The sequence below is a fragment of the Artemia sp. Qi Xiang Cuo genome, chromosome 9 (genome assembly GCF_049724085.1).
Source record: "Artemia sp. Qi Xiang Cuo chromosome 9, ASM4972408v1, whole genome shotgun sequence".
Classification (NCBI taxonomy): Eukaryota; Metazoa; Arthropoda; class Branchiopoda; order Anostraca; family Artemiidae; genus Artemia; species Artemia sp. Qi Xiang Cuo.
The window spans coordinates 51,853,258-51,871,156 of record NC_142802.1 but is presented as its reverse complement, the minus strand read 5'-3'; the positions used below and the strand labels follow the sequence as shown (position 1 = coordinate 51,871,156).

At 36.9% G+C, this 17,899-nt stretch overlaps 1 protein-coding gene across 2 annotated transcripts in view; it reads left to right on the top strand.

The window, feature by feature from the left end:
• The window catches only part of mei-41 (ATR serine/threonine kinase meiotic 41), a 137,668-nt gene that overhangs the window by 111,083 nt on the left and 8,686 nt on the right, over window positions 1–17,899 (top strand). For both annotated transcript variants that reach the window (XM_089094682.1, XM_089094681.1), the window contains exons 19-22: window positions 19–1,325; window positions 3,480–4,218; window positions 7,793–8,108; window positions 15,925–16,070. In XM_089094682.1, coding sequence (XP_088950808.1) covers window positions 19–1,325; window positions 3,480–4,218; window positions 7,793–8,108; window positions 15,925–16,070 — 2,508 coding nt within the window. The remainder of the gene's footprint in view (window positions 1–18; window positions 1,326–3,479; window positions 4,219–7,792; window positions 8,109–15,924; window positions 16,071–17,899) is intronic.

Genomic DNA, 17,899 nt, shown 5'->3' with positions numbered 1-17,899 from the left:
TTATTTCTTTTTTTTAAGGTCAAGTCTGAGTTTCCCAAGAAAGTTTTTTCCTCAGTAGTTCCAGCCTTCAAGAAAAGCTCTACCATTCAGATTTTTTTGGTTCCCCACGTTGTTGTACAACTTATCCTTGAAGATACTCAAGATGCTATTGATCAACTCTGCGATGAAATAACTGCCGTCATCAGCCACAACTCTGCTTGTCCAGCAAGTATACTAACGATTTTTCTGATTTTAGATCATTTAAATTCACTGCTATCAGCCAAGGAATCTGCTGTCGCGCCCAAAAAGAATCAAACCACTCAGGAACTTTTGAAAAGGGATCCCTCCTACCAAAAGATAAGACAATTTGTTGAGCGAATAGCTGACGAGAAGCTGGCCGAATCAGCTGCACGTGCTGGGGCCTTCGCTCGTGCCGTTAAGCATCTAGAATCGTATTTAATGAAGCATCCAGACCAGAAAGAGAAAAAAGCTGCTTTTCTTCAAGAATTGTATGTTTCTTTGGATGAAACAGATGGCGTCATTGGTGCAGCAGCACTTGTTCCTAAGTCATCGATTGATGTTACAATTCGTACCTATGAGGCAATAGGCGATTATCAAAGTGCAATAGCTGCTCTACGTGCCAAGCTCTGCAATTCAAATCCCGACAACCATGAAAATAATGAACTTGAAATGAAAGAGCGCATAGCCAAGTGCTACTTAGAATTAAATCAGCCTGACGCTGTGTTGGAGTTCTTGAAATGTAATCCACCTGAAGAGGGACCCTATCTTCGTGAATACAAATCAGAAGCCCTATGGAGACTTGGAAATTGGCAAGGTCTAGACGAAATAAAAAGAGAGGAAACTTGCCTCTCTTGGGGTGATTGCATAGGTGTGGCGTTATTGGCTGGAAAAAAAGAAGATTTTCTGTCTGTAAATACAGCTTTGTCTGTGCTTGAAACGAAAATACTTGACCACATGACAGTTGCCACATTTGAGAAAGGTTGGTACCAGCGAGCTTATCCCGATGTGGCTAAATTGGCAGTCGTTGTAGATCTACGTATGGCGATAGACTTCATATCGTCTATGGTTTCTAGAAGTGATTTTAACATTGTTGATTTCTTTGTTCTATTGAAGTCTTGGAGCAAGCGACGAGAAATAACTCAGACAACTGTAAGAGTACTGGAACCGATGATGAATGTCCAAAGAGTTGCCTTGAAACTTATTGAAGAAAAGGTCAAATCATTGAAATTTGATGTTCCTTCTGCACTAGAAGCGGAAATGGCTGCCAACTTATCCTCCTGTATTAGATTAGCCAGAAAAGTTGGACAGTCACAGAGAGCCTTGAGGTAAACTTCTTTTCTCATTATTTTAATTATCATTGGCTAGCTTTTGAAGAAATGTAAACCTAAAAAGATGCTAAAAAGTAAAAAAAGCTTTTAATAGTTCCTCAACATTACAAAAAGCCAATTGTTTGTAGTCTTTTTAACGTTTTAACCTCTTGAAGTAATCATGTGTGTTTATAGTGCCATGCTTGGGACGCAGACAGTACAGAACACCATAAATCTTACTTGAATTCAGGTTTTAAGCTTTGCACGGGACGCAAATTAAGGACCGATTTCTTTTGTTTCTCACGCATTCTCTCTTTCTCGTTCTCCCTCTTCTCCGCCCTCCTCTCTCTCTCTCGCTCTCTCTTTCCCTCGCTCTCTATTTCCTGTTTTTCACTCTTGTTCTCTCTGTTATCCGTTGTTCCAATCCTTGTACTACTACTACTACTAACAACTCACCGTAGCTCCAAACCGCCCGAGGCCAACACAGCTACACACGCTCCTCCTCCATCCCAGTCTATTCAAAGTCTCCCTCTTCACACCGTTCCAGGAATTTCCCATTTCCTTTAATTCTCTCTTTATGACATCTTCTCACTCCAACCGTGGACGAGATGCTTTTCGTTTAGCCCTAGATGGCTGGCCGAAAAGGACAATCTTTGGCTATCTGTCATCATTCATCCCCATAACGTGCCGTAGCCATCTCAACCTTTATCTAATTATAGCCCTAGAATGCCAGGTACCCAGCCAGGTACCCAGAACAATCCGTAGGCAATTTCTCTGAAAGACATCTAGCAAATCTTCATCCACTTTTCGGAGCCCCCATGCTTCAGAGCCATATTCGACCATTGTCATCACTATGGCTTCTAATGTTCTAATCTTGGTTTGCAGACTTATCTTCCTATTCTTCCAAACTTTTTTTAACTGTGAAAAAACACCCTGAGTCTTGGCTATTCTACTTTGAACATCTTCACTGCTCCCACCGTCTCTACTAATAATACTACCAAGGTAAATGAAGCTGTCCACCTGATTAATCATTTCCTTACCCAACGCCACCTTTTCATCTTCACTTATTCGTAGCCTTAGTGACTTAGTCTTCTTAACATTTACTTTGAAACCTATTTTAGCACCTTGAACTCGCAAAACCTCTAAAAGCTCATTTATTTTGCTCACACTTTCATCTAGGATGCTTAAATCATCAGCATAATCTAAGTCTAGGAGAGTTTAACTAGACAAAATCCTTCAAAATGATCCATATAAAGGGGGATAGAAAAAACCCTGCTTAGCTCCTGATTTAATACGAAACCAGCTGCTAACCTCATTTCCTAAATCAACTGCTGCAGTGTTATTCTCGTATACAGCACTATGTATTTGTCTGGTATATCATACAAGTATAAAACCTTTGCTAAAGCTCTTCTATCAACAGAATCGAACGCTTGCTCATAATCTACAAAAACTTAGTCGACCTTTTCTGAAACCGCACTGTTCTTCTCTTATAACTTTGTCTAAAGCATCTCTCAGTCTAAAAAGTATTATATTACTAAGTAATTTGCTACCTAAAGAGACTAGCCTAATGCCTCCATAATTACCACACTCGCTCTTATCACCTTTCTTATACTGTGGTTTAATTAAGGTTTCCCTAAAAACACTAGGTACTTCTCTCTTTTTTTTAAAATCATATTCATAATCTTCAGTAGCTTATTTCTAACCTTAGCCGCCATATTTAAAAAACTCATTTAGCACACTATCAGCACCTGAAGCCTTATATTTTTTTAATCCTTTTAGTGCTGTCGCTAGTTTTTCCTCACAAAACAAATCTTCCTTCACGTCAAAAGTATCACAAACTTTTTCATTTTCCTCTTATATCTTTTCCTGCAACTCTATCTCGGCTTAGCACATTCTCAAAATGTTCTGCCCATCTCTTTTTAATTCTTTCCTTATCACTAATTATGGCCCCGTACTTTCCTTACATTCCTTTTGTTTTCCTATGATATATCCCTCAGATAATTCTTGTACAAGCCCCTTCTCCCTAGACACTATTAGTTGGCGATGTTTACTTTAACATTAATAACAGCACTCCTATATATTCTAGTATCTTGTATCCAATCCTTGTAATGATCTAAAATACGATTTTCATGTTGTAAGATTTCTCTCAAATTCAAAAAATTTTTATTTTAGTTACATTCTGGAAGCTGAATGCACACTTTCTATCCTTCCTCCAAAGCTCATGTTAGAAAAAGTTAAATGGCAGTGGCTGTGTGGGCGACAGAGTGACGCCATCAAAGAACTGCAAACTGGGATATCTTTCCATTTTCCTGATGTTGACCAACTAAAAGCAGACAAAATAATATCAGACTCCCGAAGGCTTGCAGCTGAGTCCAAACTTTTGCTGGCAAAATATATGGACGCTACAGACTCCTTAGATTTTAGTGGACTCGTTGCCCTATATAAAGAAGCAGTGGCAATCAATCAAACATCAGAAGAAAGTCTTTTTGAAATGGGGCTTTTTTATGACCGAACCTATCATTCCCAAGAGGATAAAGATAAAAGCTGGCAGTACCTTAACTATACATGTAATTACCTTGCCAAATCATTAGAACATGGATCTTCGTTTATATACCGATCGTTACCACGATTCTTATCCATTTGGTTAGACTTGGGAGCGAGAGTGTGTGAAATGCCCGAGTCGAATGCTCGTTTGAATTGTAAGAAAGTCCTGTCTCAAGTCAATGATTTGACAAAGAACGTTTTGGCCAAAAGGCTACCAACTTATAAGTTATTGACAGCGTTGTCGCAAATGCTATCTCGGATATGTCATCCCAATCCTGATGTATGGGATGCCTTAAAAATCCTTCTTGCAAAAACTCTGCGAGATTATCCTCAGCAGTCAGTTTGGCAAATGATGGTTATGATGAAGGTAAGCCCTTTTCTCTTTTGAATTACTACTATAAGCCATTCAGAAGCTGAATCAGCTAACCTCTTTTCTTAAAATGTTTTTGAGGATTTTAGTATCTAAGTACAAAATTTTTCGGGGCTTTTTGCATGAAAGTTCTGGCACTTACATTATCCTATGATTTAGAGAGTTCTGTATTTATAGGGAAATTCCTTTACATTCCTACAGTTTTCCTTCAAATTGTCTATTTTTTTCTGTTTTTGGTGAATTATCCTCAACTTTTCCTCACTGTGAAAAAGGAAAACTTTAACTTCGGACTTTCATTGTGGTATTCCATGGAAATAATTAGGGACGCTTTAAAAGTGACAACAAAAAAAGTGGGACTAATGAAGACTAGATGTTTGAAGCCTATGCTAAAATATACCTAAAGATTTTCTCAGCATAACTGTAAAACATACAAGCTAACATAAAAACAAAACTGAACATGCTTTCCTCTAAATGTTTCAAGTTTTACTGTGAAAATATTTCACTATTAATAAGTATCACATCTTAAGTATTTGATTTCTCCGTGGTTTGTCTTGTGGGGTTAATCGTCATTTTCTGAATGGCGATTATACAGAACAGAAAGAATAAAGCTCCAGTTGCGGTTTGTCTTTTTAGTTCTTCTTTTTAAATAAGTACTCATAATTGGCATGGAGGCAGGGGTGCGGCCCCCTCCCTTTGTCTTTAGATTTTAAAAATAACGTTGTTCTTGGTAATCCCGTTGGAAATGCCATTTTTGGTGTTTTCATTGAAACAGTAAGAAAAAAAAATAATACAAACCTCCTTCTAGATTTGAAAAGTTCATTTACGCCCTTCCTTCCTGCTGCATTTCTGTAATTTGGTGCCTTTGCATGGAAGTGGTGCAGTGTAGCACTACTGCTGATGTTGACTTATCGCCGCAAATAGTCTGCTGAAGCTAAAATAAGAAAAACTACCGTGTCAGTTTTTTCACTTTAGGGTTATCCCTCCTCGAGAGAGAAGTTCTAACGATGCCCTATTTGAGCCAAAGGCCCCGAAGATTCCAGGTACGGAACACCTGGACTGCCAAAACGTGCAGTATTGTCAAATGTAGAGAGTTTCATATTCTAGATCGTTCTGATGCTGAAAAGGGTTTTCTTTCTGTAGAACTCAAAGGCAAGTCTTTTGCGGTGTGAAGTTGTAAAATAATAAAACGAATACTAAATGATTTTTCACCAAAAAACTTTTTCTTTTTCTAACTTCATGTAAGAACAGTTGGTCGTTAAAGCTTGGTGTAGGACTGTGTAGGACTGCTGTAGTTGGAAATAAAAAGTTCAAGTGTCCAATCCAAGGACTGAAACTGACATTCATATCACTTCAACCCCTTATGTGTTCCCAGGCAAAAAACATAATTCGCGCATTCCATGGGTATGGGCTCCAAATTATGTAAATGATTCATATAAAACAGAGGGCTCGTTGATGCAATTTAGTGTAGAAAGATAGACATGTTACAGCTCATGATAATCCAAGTCATACAAGTATTTTTAGTCGTTATGGTTGGTCGTCCCAATAGAAGATCCTAGAACCCTTGCCTCCTCTCTCCAAAAATCGAAAATATAGGAATATTTTTTTAAATCACGGTTATTCTAGGATAACTTTGAAAGTTATCTGAATTTACTAAATTACATGAATTTGTTAATCAATTTTGTCGATAAAGGCGGACATGTTGTACCTTGTTTGCACTGGAATCATGCGAGGATTTTTAGTTGGTATGATTGGAACTACCAACAGCCGGAGGAGCCACCAACTTCTCTGTAAAACGTTGGTTACTTTATACTATCTTTGAACCAAAATCATTGAAGGATTTCAACGTGTATGATTGGGGACATAGAGTAGGCCCTCGGACCTACCTTTCCAACAACGTTCCCTTTTCCCGTCTCCTTTTCTTCTTTTTTTTGTGGAAGGCTGGCATTTTTCAAATTGTTTGAACTGAAATCTTTTATTGAATGCATAAAGCGGACTGATGGTACCTCCAACATTTTCTCACTACTTCCCTTACCGAGTTTCTAGGGGAAAAGTATGTATACCCTTTCCTTGTTTTAACTAAAATCACGCAAGTATTTTCAAGGTGCATGATTCGAGGACTGTAGTGATCCAAGAACCATTGTCCCTCATTACCCCTGCCAGCTTTCTAGCAAAAAGATGTATTTTGCACCTTGTTTGAACCGGAATCATGTAAGGATTTCCACTCTCTATGTTGAAGGACCAGCCTTGGCCTGAGCCCCTTCCTACATTCTACACCGTCCACACAAAATATTTTTTAGAATACCTAATTAAAGACTAGTTTAGTAAGCCGGAATTCTTACTGAATTCAATAGTATTCTTATAAACGAAAAAAAGAAACGCTACCACTGGTGTTACTTCAGCAATTTATGCTAATTTGTTTTTGAAAGCCAAAAATGGTTGAAATAACGATCTGTAATAATTACCAACCAACAATATTACAAAATACAAAATAAAAAAAAAACGACATAATCCAACCCTGGTCCATAAAATGGTTCTTTATTCTATTTTTTTTTTTAGTTTTAATAACTCATACCAGATAATATGGCAAAACAATGCGATAAGCAATCAGCCTATTATATAACAGACTCTGGGCCGGATCACAATAAATAACCAAGTCAAACTTAAAACAATTGGAAACTCCAAGAAACAGGAGTAAGACTAACACCTCTCATGCCTTCTAATGACTAGAACATTTGTACTTTACTGAAAACGATTTATCTTTCGCGCTGTGTGTTTTTACTTGTCATACCATCAACCAAAAGAGACAGAAAATCCCTATAATAGCCGAGATTAGTGAAATATTTTCAAGAGTTACACCATCCGATTCAGCACATCAGGGAACCCTTGTGCAGAGGTTTCAAGCCCCCCATCTACGGAAATGCGAACTGCTCGTTTTTATTGTAGAGCCGAAAGTTTATTCTGAACGATCATACCTGTTTTGAAAACAAATGCAATAAATGAGTTCTTTTTGTTGGAACTTAGTTCTGAAAAACTGAAAATTTGATTTGGAGAATTGGATTTATGGGTCAGGTAGTTCTACTCACCTTTAGGATAACCCTGGTTATAGTATAAAGAATGAAAAGAAATTAGAAAAAAAACAAGTTTTTCCACTGATAGTTAAGAGCATACATAGAACTTCAAACGAACATTCCATCTAAAAGATGGCAGGGAGGCATCTGTCCCCCCCCCTCCCACCAAGTTCTTCTTACATTAATTTTTTTTTTAATTTTACACCACCTGTTAAGGTACTTAATTGATTGAAAAATTGTTGCAATTATAATTTTTGTATACCTCCCCCCCCCCCCAGTTTATGAGTTCTAAAACAGTTACTGAGTTTGATCGTACGGCTTTCAGTCTTATTTTAATATATTTTAACGGTTAGGTATGTTTGCGAATTAGCTAGACGTCCCCTTTTTAACTAACCATGATCGGAAAGCAATGTGTATTCTATGATTTCTTCTAGCTCAAAAATTTTGTTCTCCTGGAGGAAATGCTTTGTTTTTGACTTTAAATAATTTTTAATTTATTACAGTCAACACAAAAATCGCGCTCTCAGAGATGTGCTGAAATTGCAAAACTCGCCTGTGAAAACAAACCGGAACTCAGCAAATTTATAAGTGATGCCGTAAAATTGACTGAAAAACTGATTGAAATTGCTGAAACCAAGTTTGATGGAAGCACCTTTAGCATTAATAGTCTTTTTAAGGAGTTACCAAAAATGTTGAGCAGTGTCAACTTTAGCCAAATTATTTTGCCAGTTCAGTCTAACATGACAGAAACCCTACCTACAACGCCAGGATCGCATAAAGATTTCGTTGCATTTCCAAATAAGTACACTTTTATCATTGGTAAGTTCCCCTTTTTCTGTTTTTTTTTTAACTGCAGATCCCATTTCATTTAAGTCAAAAATATTGGCTCTTCCATCAAATTTCTGATATGAAGAAATTTATTCTACCATATCTGCAGGTAGGAATTGTTTCCAGTATAACTTAGGTTATATTTCCTCCCGATTTTCCAAATCAGAATGATCTCCCAAAATCTTCCAAAATTCTGATTTGCCCTCAATGATTTATATAATTTTCTCCTGTATTTTTTTTTAAGCTTACCCCTCCTCTTGAATAATTTCCCAATAAGGTTTTTTTAGGGAAAATAGCGAAAGGTCAGACATACAAAAAAAAGGAAAAAAAAATGCATTTCTTGGCCTCAATTTTTCCGGTTTTCTAGTAATGAAAAAGTTGCTTAAATTATTGGAGTAAATTAAATGGGAGGGCATGTGCCCCCTATATTCCCCCTCTAAATTTTGAAAAAAAAAACACTTTCTGGGGGCATATTTTCATCAAAAGTTTCCTTCTTTTTGGGTACTTTCATCGGAAAAATAAAAAAAACACTAATTTTTTGTTCTTTAGAAATTGCTTAATTTGAAATATTTTGCTATGAATCTCGTAGGTGAGAATCTAGGATGAATTCTTTTCACCATTAGACTTTATCTTGTAACTATTATCCAAATGAACAGTTTAATAACCTCAGAAGTTGTATTGCCTTTCTCTTCTCACTGCTTCATGTCTTGAGTTTTTATAGAGCGTTTCTATTGTTCTTTTCTGCTCTTTTTATGACCTTGAAAACTGTCTGCTGAAACGCTTTCTGTTGTTTTTTTATGAAAATTTGATGCTGCTCTTTCTTAATTTTGACTTTTGTATTTCATTTACCCAAGTGTTGTTGGTTTAAAAAAACAAAATTAAAAAAAAAATGGAAATCTTCAACATTGAGTACATTCAAATAAAAATGACTTGTTTTGCATTGGCCGCTTTATTTTTTTTTCTCTCTATTTCTTCTTTTTCATATTTAGAATTCCTTTAATCTGAAGGATGTGCCTCTAAAGTTCAGACTGCAACTCCTGTAAGATGTAAATGATTTGGACTCTGTGTTATAAAAGAATCATATTTCCTATATATTGTTTGTCGAAATAAGATCTAGTCAAAGCTGCACATATTTGAAAGGCAGATATTTGATCGGCCCATGTTTAAACAGGGCCAATTATAAATATCAGTTATAAAGTTTCAACTTTTTATCCAAAACATCTCCCTGTTTTTAATTATGCTTTATTTTTTCATTTAGAATTCTAAATATTTAACAGTTTTTATTTGTATTTTAGCACGTTGTATTTTTACATTTTGAATGCATTCCTTCTAGATAGGGTTTGTAATTTTTACTCGAGTCCTGAAGAACCCCTGCAAAAAAAATCACAATAAAATAATATCAACGAATAATTTTGCTTGTAATGTAAATATCGAATCATGAGTGATTCCTGAGAAGTGATAGATGTATTTAATACAAAGTAGCGCACGCGTCAGAAGAATAATCTTGGTTTTGGTTCATTCCACTATGGAAATAGTAAGTTTTTTTCGGGAAAGCATGTCATCGATTCTTTTCTGTATCTGCTTCAGGATATAACTTTAAAGGAAGGGGAATTAATCCAAGGTGACGAAGAACTCTAATTTTTTTTTTTGGATCGTATTTTGACTAATTGGATACTTTAATATGATAAAACACAACTCCAAACTTAAACGCTAAAGCTTATTTATTGTTTTAAAAAGAAGTGGTGACAAAGAGTCAAACTTTAGCGTAAAGAGCGAGGCCTTGAGAAGGGGACAGCCCCTTTCATATACGGAATAATTGATACTCGTTTCAAGTTTCAGTGTTAATCGTTACTTTCAGTTAGAAAGAACTTGTTTTTAACTTAATTATTGAACGTTTTTCAGTTAATGCAGGTTTAATTTTGGTTCGCCGCGCTTGACAAATTAGAACACAATTTGTATATAAATTTTGGCAGATTTATTAGCCCTGTGTTTCAATTTTAGTAAACAGTCAAACTTTAGCGTAAAGAATAAGGTATTGAGGAGGGGGTAACCTTTCATATATGGCATAATTTCTGTTCGTTTTTCAAATAATGCCGGTAAATCTGGCTCACCCTTTATGAAATATACCCCTCCACCTCACGGTATCCTCCGTGGAAATTTGACCCAACGTAAAGTGCATCCCCCCCCCCTTGTCAAATTCCCTCCAGACAGTTGCTTCCTGGCTGAGAATTCCCCCTCTCTGTAAAATTGCTTGTGGACAATTCACCCTGAAAAATTCTCCTTGGCATTTTTTCATTGGAATAAGACTTTAATCTATAATTGGTCTCTCGGTCACTTCAAGAAATGTCCCCATTCGTGGAAATTATTTTCCAGAAAACAAAACATGAGGAATAATGCCCCCAGATAATCCCCCCGGAACATCTCCATATAAAAAATGTCGCAAAGAGAATGTACGACAATTAAAAAGGATTTCGTATAGTAATTATGTCAAAACCCCCCAGTGTAACATTTCCCCTAGAATATTCACTCATCAGAAATTTCTCTCCCAAAGGAAGATTCTCCCCTTAGAAGATTCTCCCCTTAGAAGATTCTCCCAAGCTCACCCCACCCCACCCCCCCCCTAAAAAGTGGCTGTGTACTTCCCAATAACAAATACTATATGTAAACAACGGGCAAACTTCACAACTTGCAGCCCTTCCCCCGGAGACTGTGGCGGATCATTTTACACCTAAAGACATAGTTCTTACATATTTTGATCTGGTGACTTTGGGAAAACAATGAGCGTGGGAGGGGGCCTAGTTGCCCTCCAATTTTTTTGTTCGCTAAAAAAGGGCACTGGAACTTTTGATTTTCGTTCGAATGTGAACCCTCTCGCGATATTTTAGGACCACTGTGTCGATGCAATCATCCCTGGGAAGAGAAACAACAATAAAAACACATCCGTGATCTTTCTTCTGGCAGAAAAAAAAATACAAAATTCCACATATTTGCATACAGGAACTTTAACTCTCTACAATAGGGTTATCTGATACGCTGAATCTGATGGTGTGATTTTCATTAAGATTCTATGACTTTCTAGGGTGTTTACCCCCTTTTTCGAGAATAAGGCAAATATTCTCAGGTTCGTCACTTTTGATCGGTAATATTAAACTTGATGAAATTTATATATTTGAAATAAGCATAAAAATCCGATCTGATTTGTGTGTACTCCCTTTTAATTAGATTCCTTGCATCTAATTGAATGTTACGGCGAATCTATTATCTATTATTTCAACTACTATGCAAGTATTCTGAAACACCACAGCCATTTCGTTTCTACCAGAATTCTACTTCTGTTGATGAATAACGAAGAAGAATAGCGTCCAGCCAGCGACTTGTGAAGTTTTAACTCATGAGTAAGCCCGAATCTTTTGTAAGTTCAAGCTGGGATTTGAGATGACTGATGAAAACATTAATGTTTACGGTCAACATTGATCGCGCCGGCGGCGTGTCGCCGCTGCTATTTTTGGCCCCACCGCCGCCGGTCTTCCCTTATCGGCGCGACACCGGGCTCTAATTGCAAGCTTGTAATCCTTTAGAGAGTATTTTAATTACCCTTGTAACTATCAGTTACTACAGTACATTGGTAAGAACATTCACCTTGGGTGATTGAGGATTTGAGGTAACCTGAGTTTACATGTTTCCCTACGCCTCCTGAGCCAGAGCATTAGTTATCCGGCTTATTCGTATACCTATCCTCATCGTTACAACCATGAGCTTTTATCAAGATCGATTCTAAAAGTGTCCATTTCCAAGTCATGATCACCTACTATGTTCAAATCCTTTAAATAAGAAAAGAAGCTCAGATAACAAAGTGTTGTCATTGTTTAGGTAAGTTAGTAACACCGGTAATCATATTATGTTCTCGTTTAAAAAAATGTGAATTAAATGCAAGATTAAAACATTTTTTTCCAATTAAGGTATTTAAACTACATATTTGCACTTATAAAACTAATTTTCCTTTTTTTTTTAATTTCCTCATGCAGAAAGTCGAGAAAGTTCCATTTTTTTTCTATTCCGGTTACTTTTGCATTATTGCTACCGGAATTACTCTGATCAGTCACTGATTGTCAATTCTTTGTGCGCTTCTCCTTTGATCCTGCTAGTTCTTTTTTTTGCAGCATTTTAGCTAGCACAGCACGTGTAATATCTTTGTTTCTATCCTTGCTGATTCAAATACCTAATTCACACATCAACCCAGATAAGCAGTCACTTGGGTATGGTAACTCAGGATTTTTCTGTGGAATTTATGGATTTTCAGTCCATCACAGTTAAATGTGCCATTTATCCAGAGGGTCTGAGCACACATCCCCCATACAGAATGAAATGTTCTGCAGCGAAAATCGCAATAAAAAAAGCAGCCTCGACAGCCCCTAAACCCAATAGGAAATGGGTAGCTTATCTATTTTTTTCCCAAACATTTCTGGGTATGACACAATTAAACTGGATTGCGTGAAGCTTTTTTGCCATTAATATAACATTGCGTCTCTGCAGGAATTGCCACAAAATAATTGCTTATTCATAAAGTTAAGTGATCATCTGTTCGTAGGAAGTAGAGGGACAGCTATTAAAGTTAATTGCGCAATGAATTGTCAACTTCGAATCTTGTGATTACTATCTTGCGGTGGAGTCCCCTGAGGGTGGCATTTTGTCCTTATCACGGTACTTACCTACCAATATCAAGACTCTGGCATCCGAACGACGATTTATCCAAGCTTGCGGGTGCCTTTCCTGGGTTTTGGTAAGGCTTGGTAACTGGAAAATGAGTCCTTGGTTAGTCTCTGGCGATTTCTAGTGCTATCTGAAGAAATCAAACAACAAGCCCGGGGATATACTTTTGCCCAGCTGGTCAATGATTGAGATTCCGTCGGCGTAACACAGTTATCTCAGATCCACACCATCCACGGAAAAACTACCGGATAAATGTTGCACTAGATGTTGACATGTTGAATAGTGTCAGGCTCAGCATTGGACCTTACCGCAGTTCGCGATATAACTTAATTGCTGATGAAAATATTCTGTAAGATAGTTTAACATAAACAGAGCTATTAGAATACCAAAACCATAATACTACAGTAGTAGGCTACTTCAAAAGAATCGAATTTTAATGCTGATTTAAAATATATAAAGTTTATTAAGTTTAATGCTATCAAAACAGCTTGATCCAGCAAAATCAAAATGGCTTTCGGATGAGTCGTCAGTCAAGCCTGGCTAAAATATCTACGCCACACAAAAGCAATCAATGACCCATACTTTCTCCCAGAAAGTCAGAGTTAACCATGAGGATGATTCTTATACATATATTTACAATACAGGAGCTACATCCAATATTCATCACCTACTGGCTAATTTCGAACTGAGTGTCACCATTCATGTAGATTGTGAGTACACTACGAATGATCCTTTTGGTTTTAGTTTTAAAACCAACTTAAACTATGCTTGAGATCTCAAAGCGGCTACGCCACTAAGGTCGAGTGGAATAATATGAAATCAAATCTCTACAGGGAAACTTTTGACGTAATCCCAAATAAAAATTAAAGATCCCTTCTACTTTATCTTGCACGGTGCAACAGATTCTATAGTACAGGGCATGTAGTGTATGGAAATTACCTACCCTATGAAAACCACACAGCTGGCTTCAGTTCAAGTTTCCCTTTTCAAGCGCAGAATTTGTAAGTAGGTTGGGATCGCTCGCTCGTGGTGGAGCTATCCAAGGCACCGGCTGATTTCTGGTATTCAGTGTGGCGTGACTATAACAAAATATTCTCTTGTGTCGTGTTCCACATACTGTTAAAGCCAAAGAAGCCAGCCGTGCGTCTGAGGAAGCTAAAACAAGCCGGAACTCCATATAAGCCCTAACTACTCTTAGCCATGGCTGAAAATGACCTCGAACTTGTGAACCGTTTAAAAGCTATATAAAGGCAATTTAATTACTTGGTAATTACCGAAAGGGATGTTTTAATAGTTATACCAAAGTTAAAGACAGGAAAAGCGCCTGGTTTTGGCAGAACACATTGGGAATGGCTCTGTTCCGTTACTTGATCATCTTACCTTGCAATTCCCAATCTGTCTTGATTCCAGTACACTCCCGAAATCATTTTGGCTTGTTGTTATTTAGAAAATTATAAAAAAAAAATAGAAGAATAGCAACCTTAATTCTACCTACAGACCTGTCACTGTGTCTAGAACGTTAATTAATATTTTTTGAAAGACTGTTACTGCCTGAGCAGAGCTAAGATATGGCAAAGTGATTGGGACAATTCGGTTTCCGCTGTTATTTGGGTTGTGGTTTTTTGCATCGTCTTTTCACGCGTATTATAGCCAAAGCCCAGTAGTATGGACGGTCTCTGCTATTATGTGGTGTAAACATGCCCGCTGCGTTTGCTTCTGTTATTCATTCAAAAGCTATTTTGCTGGATCAAGCTTTTGACACTTATGTTGCTACAGTATTAGGGTTTTGGAATTCTAATAGCTCTGATTGTGTTAAATTGTCTGATAGAATACTTTCATCAGTGACTAAGCTATGTCGTGGCCCACGGCAAGGTTCAGTGTTGAGCCCGATGCTATTCAATGTGTCGACACCTAGTGCTACTTGACATTTATCAGTCAGTTTTTTTTTTGTATATGGTATGAACTTAAGTATTGTACTATGCCGACGATGTGGCCATGATCGGAACATCAGTCATTGACCACAGGTTAATATTAATCTTCTACTCAAGAGTTATCCAAATATCGGCCTGAATGTCAACCACAGTTTATATAATTATCCAGTAAGTTTACCGCAGATGATTTCTGGCTCTTCATTCTCGGTGTGAACAAAAAGCTCCTCCCACTTATTTATGCACTTATTGTCTACTTATTGGTTGAGCCGGCCAAGTGGTTTTGTCAGTACTTGTTCCGTAGGTGATTATTCTTTGTCTACCCGTGAAAATATCTAATGCCGCTTATGTTTATAGGTTCTCTGGAGCACTCGCACCTCGGTCCGGGTTTTTATAATTGGTGAGATAGGGAAAGATCATACTGCTAATTATATAAACTGTGATGTCAACCCAGCAAAACCAATTTTCCTGTTTTTGAGCTGTCTTTGTCATCTAAAAAGTCACCCCTTACCCACTCTTTATTCGTTAAAATTAAAGGAGAGATTCCTGGATCTAAACTCAAGTATCTTGGTATCGCCCACGGAGGCGATTTGAGAACCTCAAGGCTTCTTGTGGTTAACCAAGCTATTAACTATCTACGGCGGAACTGCGCAAACCTGATAGCCCTTGAGTTTAATTTTTACAAATATACTTTAGCACGTTTGATCTAAGCTGTTACACTCCCGAGTGTCTATTGTATTTCTCCCTTATGGCATTGGCTCACAAACACAGATAATCTAAGTATGAGTTAAGGCCTGTGCGAGTACTTAAAGTTTCTCCTGGACCTTTCTTTGTGTATATGAACCACATTTCTTTCGGATATGTACGACGTTGATGACCCTGATTTGCTTATCCTTGAACTAGAGGAGCGGTTGATTGATAAGCACCAAATAAGTCTCCATCGACATGCCATTGACATTCCTCCGTGAAGTTCGAATCAAAATATTTGTGTTTTTTGCAATTATCCTTTTTGTTTCATCTTTAGATGTTATTTGAGTTTGACTTTTTATTTCAGTGCCCTGGTTTTTTCTTATGTTTTGTTAGCGGGTTTACAATAAATTGCTATGATTATTTTTGCATCTAAAATGGCTATAGTGACTATGCGTCCCGATGAAATTCTAATTTTTTAGGGATGGATGACGAAGTTGAAGTCTTAGCATCTTTGCAACGACCGAAGAAGTTTAAATTCGTGTGCAGTGATGGCAAAAAGTACTCAATGATGGCGAAACCCAAGGATGACCTTAGAAAAGATGCTCGAGTTATGGAATTCAATAGGGTGAGCTTATTATCAGCACTTGTTTTCTCGTCAATTAATTTAAAAATAAACTTTCCGAAAAAGAAGTTGTTCAAAGAAAAGTAAAGGTCGTCTTAAACTTAAGATCAGCAGATACAAATACATGTTAAAATTCAAACTCAAAACGACCAGAAATTACTATTAAAGAATCAATGAAACCCAAAACGAACAGAAATTAAATAAACAATCATAGCAAAAAAAATACAACAAGCAATAATATAAATGAATAAATAAATCTTAAAGCGAGTAATGCTTAAATTAAATGTGCGAATCATAGCTTAAAACGGAAAAAGATATTTTGTTATTGAAGTTTAAATGAAACCCAAAACGAACAGAATTAAATGGACAATTAATGCAAACAAACAATACAATAGATACTAATATAAATGAATAATTAAATCTTAAAACGAGTGAAACTTAAATTGAATATGCAAATCAAGTTTGAAACGAAAAAAATCACTACAAACAAGAGGTTGGGTATCGCTTCCTTCTCTCACTGAAAAGTCTAAAACTTACTGCGTCATTGGCGCTTTTATTGAAAACTATGTGTCTTGAACAGTCTTGGAAAGTGTAAACAGAATCAAATTGAATATTTGATATATAATTATATTAATCGTTGAAAGATCCATCAGTTCAAGATTTTATTTCATTGTAATTTTATTTTAATATCCAATGCTGCAAGAACTGGAAAAGAAAATATTTGTAATGTAATTCGTTTTCAGTGAAGCGTCAATGATGCAGTAGGCTTTAGGTTTTTACAGTTAAGGAACGGGGTATCCAAACTCTTGTTTGTAGTGAACCTATATTCTTCTTGAACAATCTTAGAAAGAACTAATAAATTAAACTAAATATTTGATGTATAATGATTTTGTTTGCAGAAATTTCGTATGTACAAAATGTTGCTGTAATTTTAATGATTATTTTATATAATAATTTCTAAACAAAGTATTTGTAATATAATTCGTTTTCAGTAAAGCACCAATGACGCGTTAGGTTTTAGACTTTTACAGTAAGAGAAGGAAGCGATACCGAAGTCTTTTAGCTATTTTCTTAAAAATAGCTATCTCAAAATCTTTGTCTGATGGATTTGGGGAAAACGGGCGTGGGGGGGGGGGCTAGTTGCCCTCCGATCTTTTTTTACTCTTAAAAGGCGAACAATAACTTTCAATTTCCAAACAAATTAGCCCTCTCTTAAGTATATATGAGCATACGTTCCATAAGAACCATATATGCCCCAGGGCATAACTTACAACGCCCGTTCCCGGGCCCTAGGGGGTTGTGTTGACACAGGAAATTTTGTTATCTGACCTTTGAACAACTTTTAACAAAATGACTATCTCAAAATTTTTATCTGATGCATTTGGAGAAAAAAAGCGGGTGGGGGGGGGGGGCTAGCCGCCCTCCGGTCACTTTTGACTCTTTAAAAGTGAACTAGAACTTTCAATTTCTAATCAAATGAGCCTTCTCTGAAGTTTACACCAGCACCCTTTCCGTAAGAACCTTATGCAAGGGCATAACTTTCAATGCCTGCCCCCGGGCCCTAGGGGGTTGTGTCGACATCGAAGTTTTGTGATCTGACCTTTGAACTATTTTTAATAAAATGGCTATCTCAAGATTTTTTGTCTGATACCTTTGGGGGGAAAAGGTCGGGGCGGGGGGGGGGGGTAGTTGCCCTCCGATCTCTTATGACTCTAAAAAAGTGAACTACAATTTTTAATTTCCAATCAAATGTGCCCTCTCTTAAGTTTATACGAGCATCCCTTCTATATGAACCATATTTGCCCCCAAGGCATAACTTACACCGCCTACTC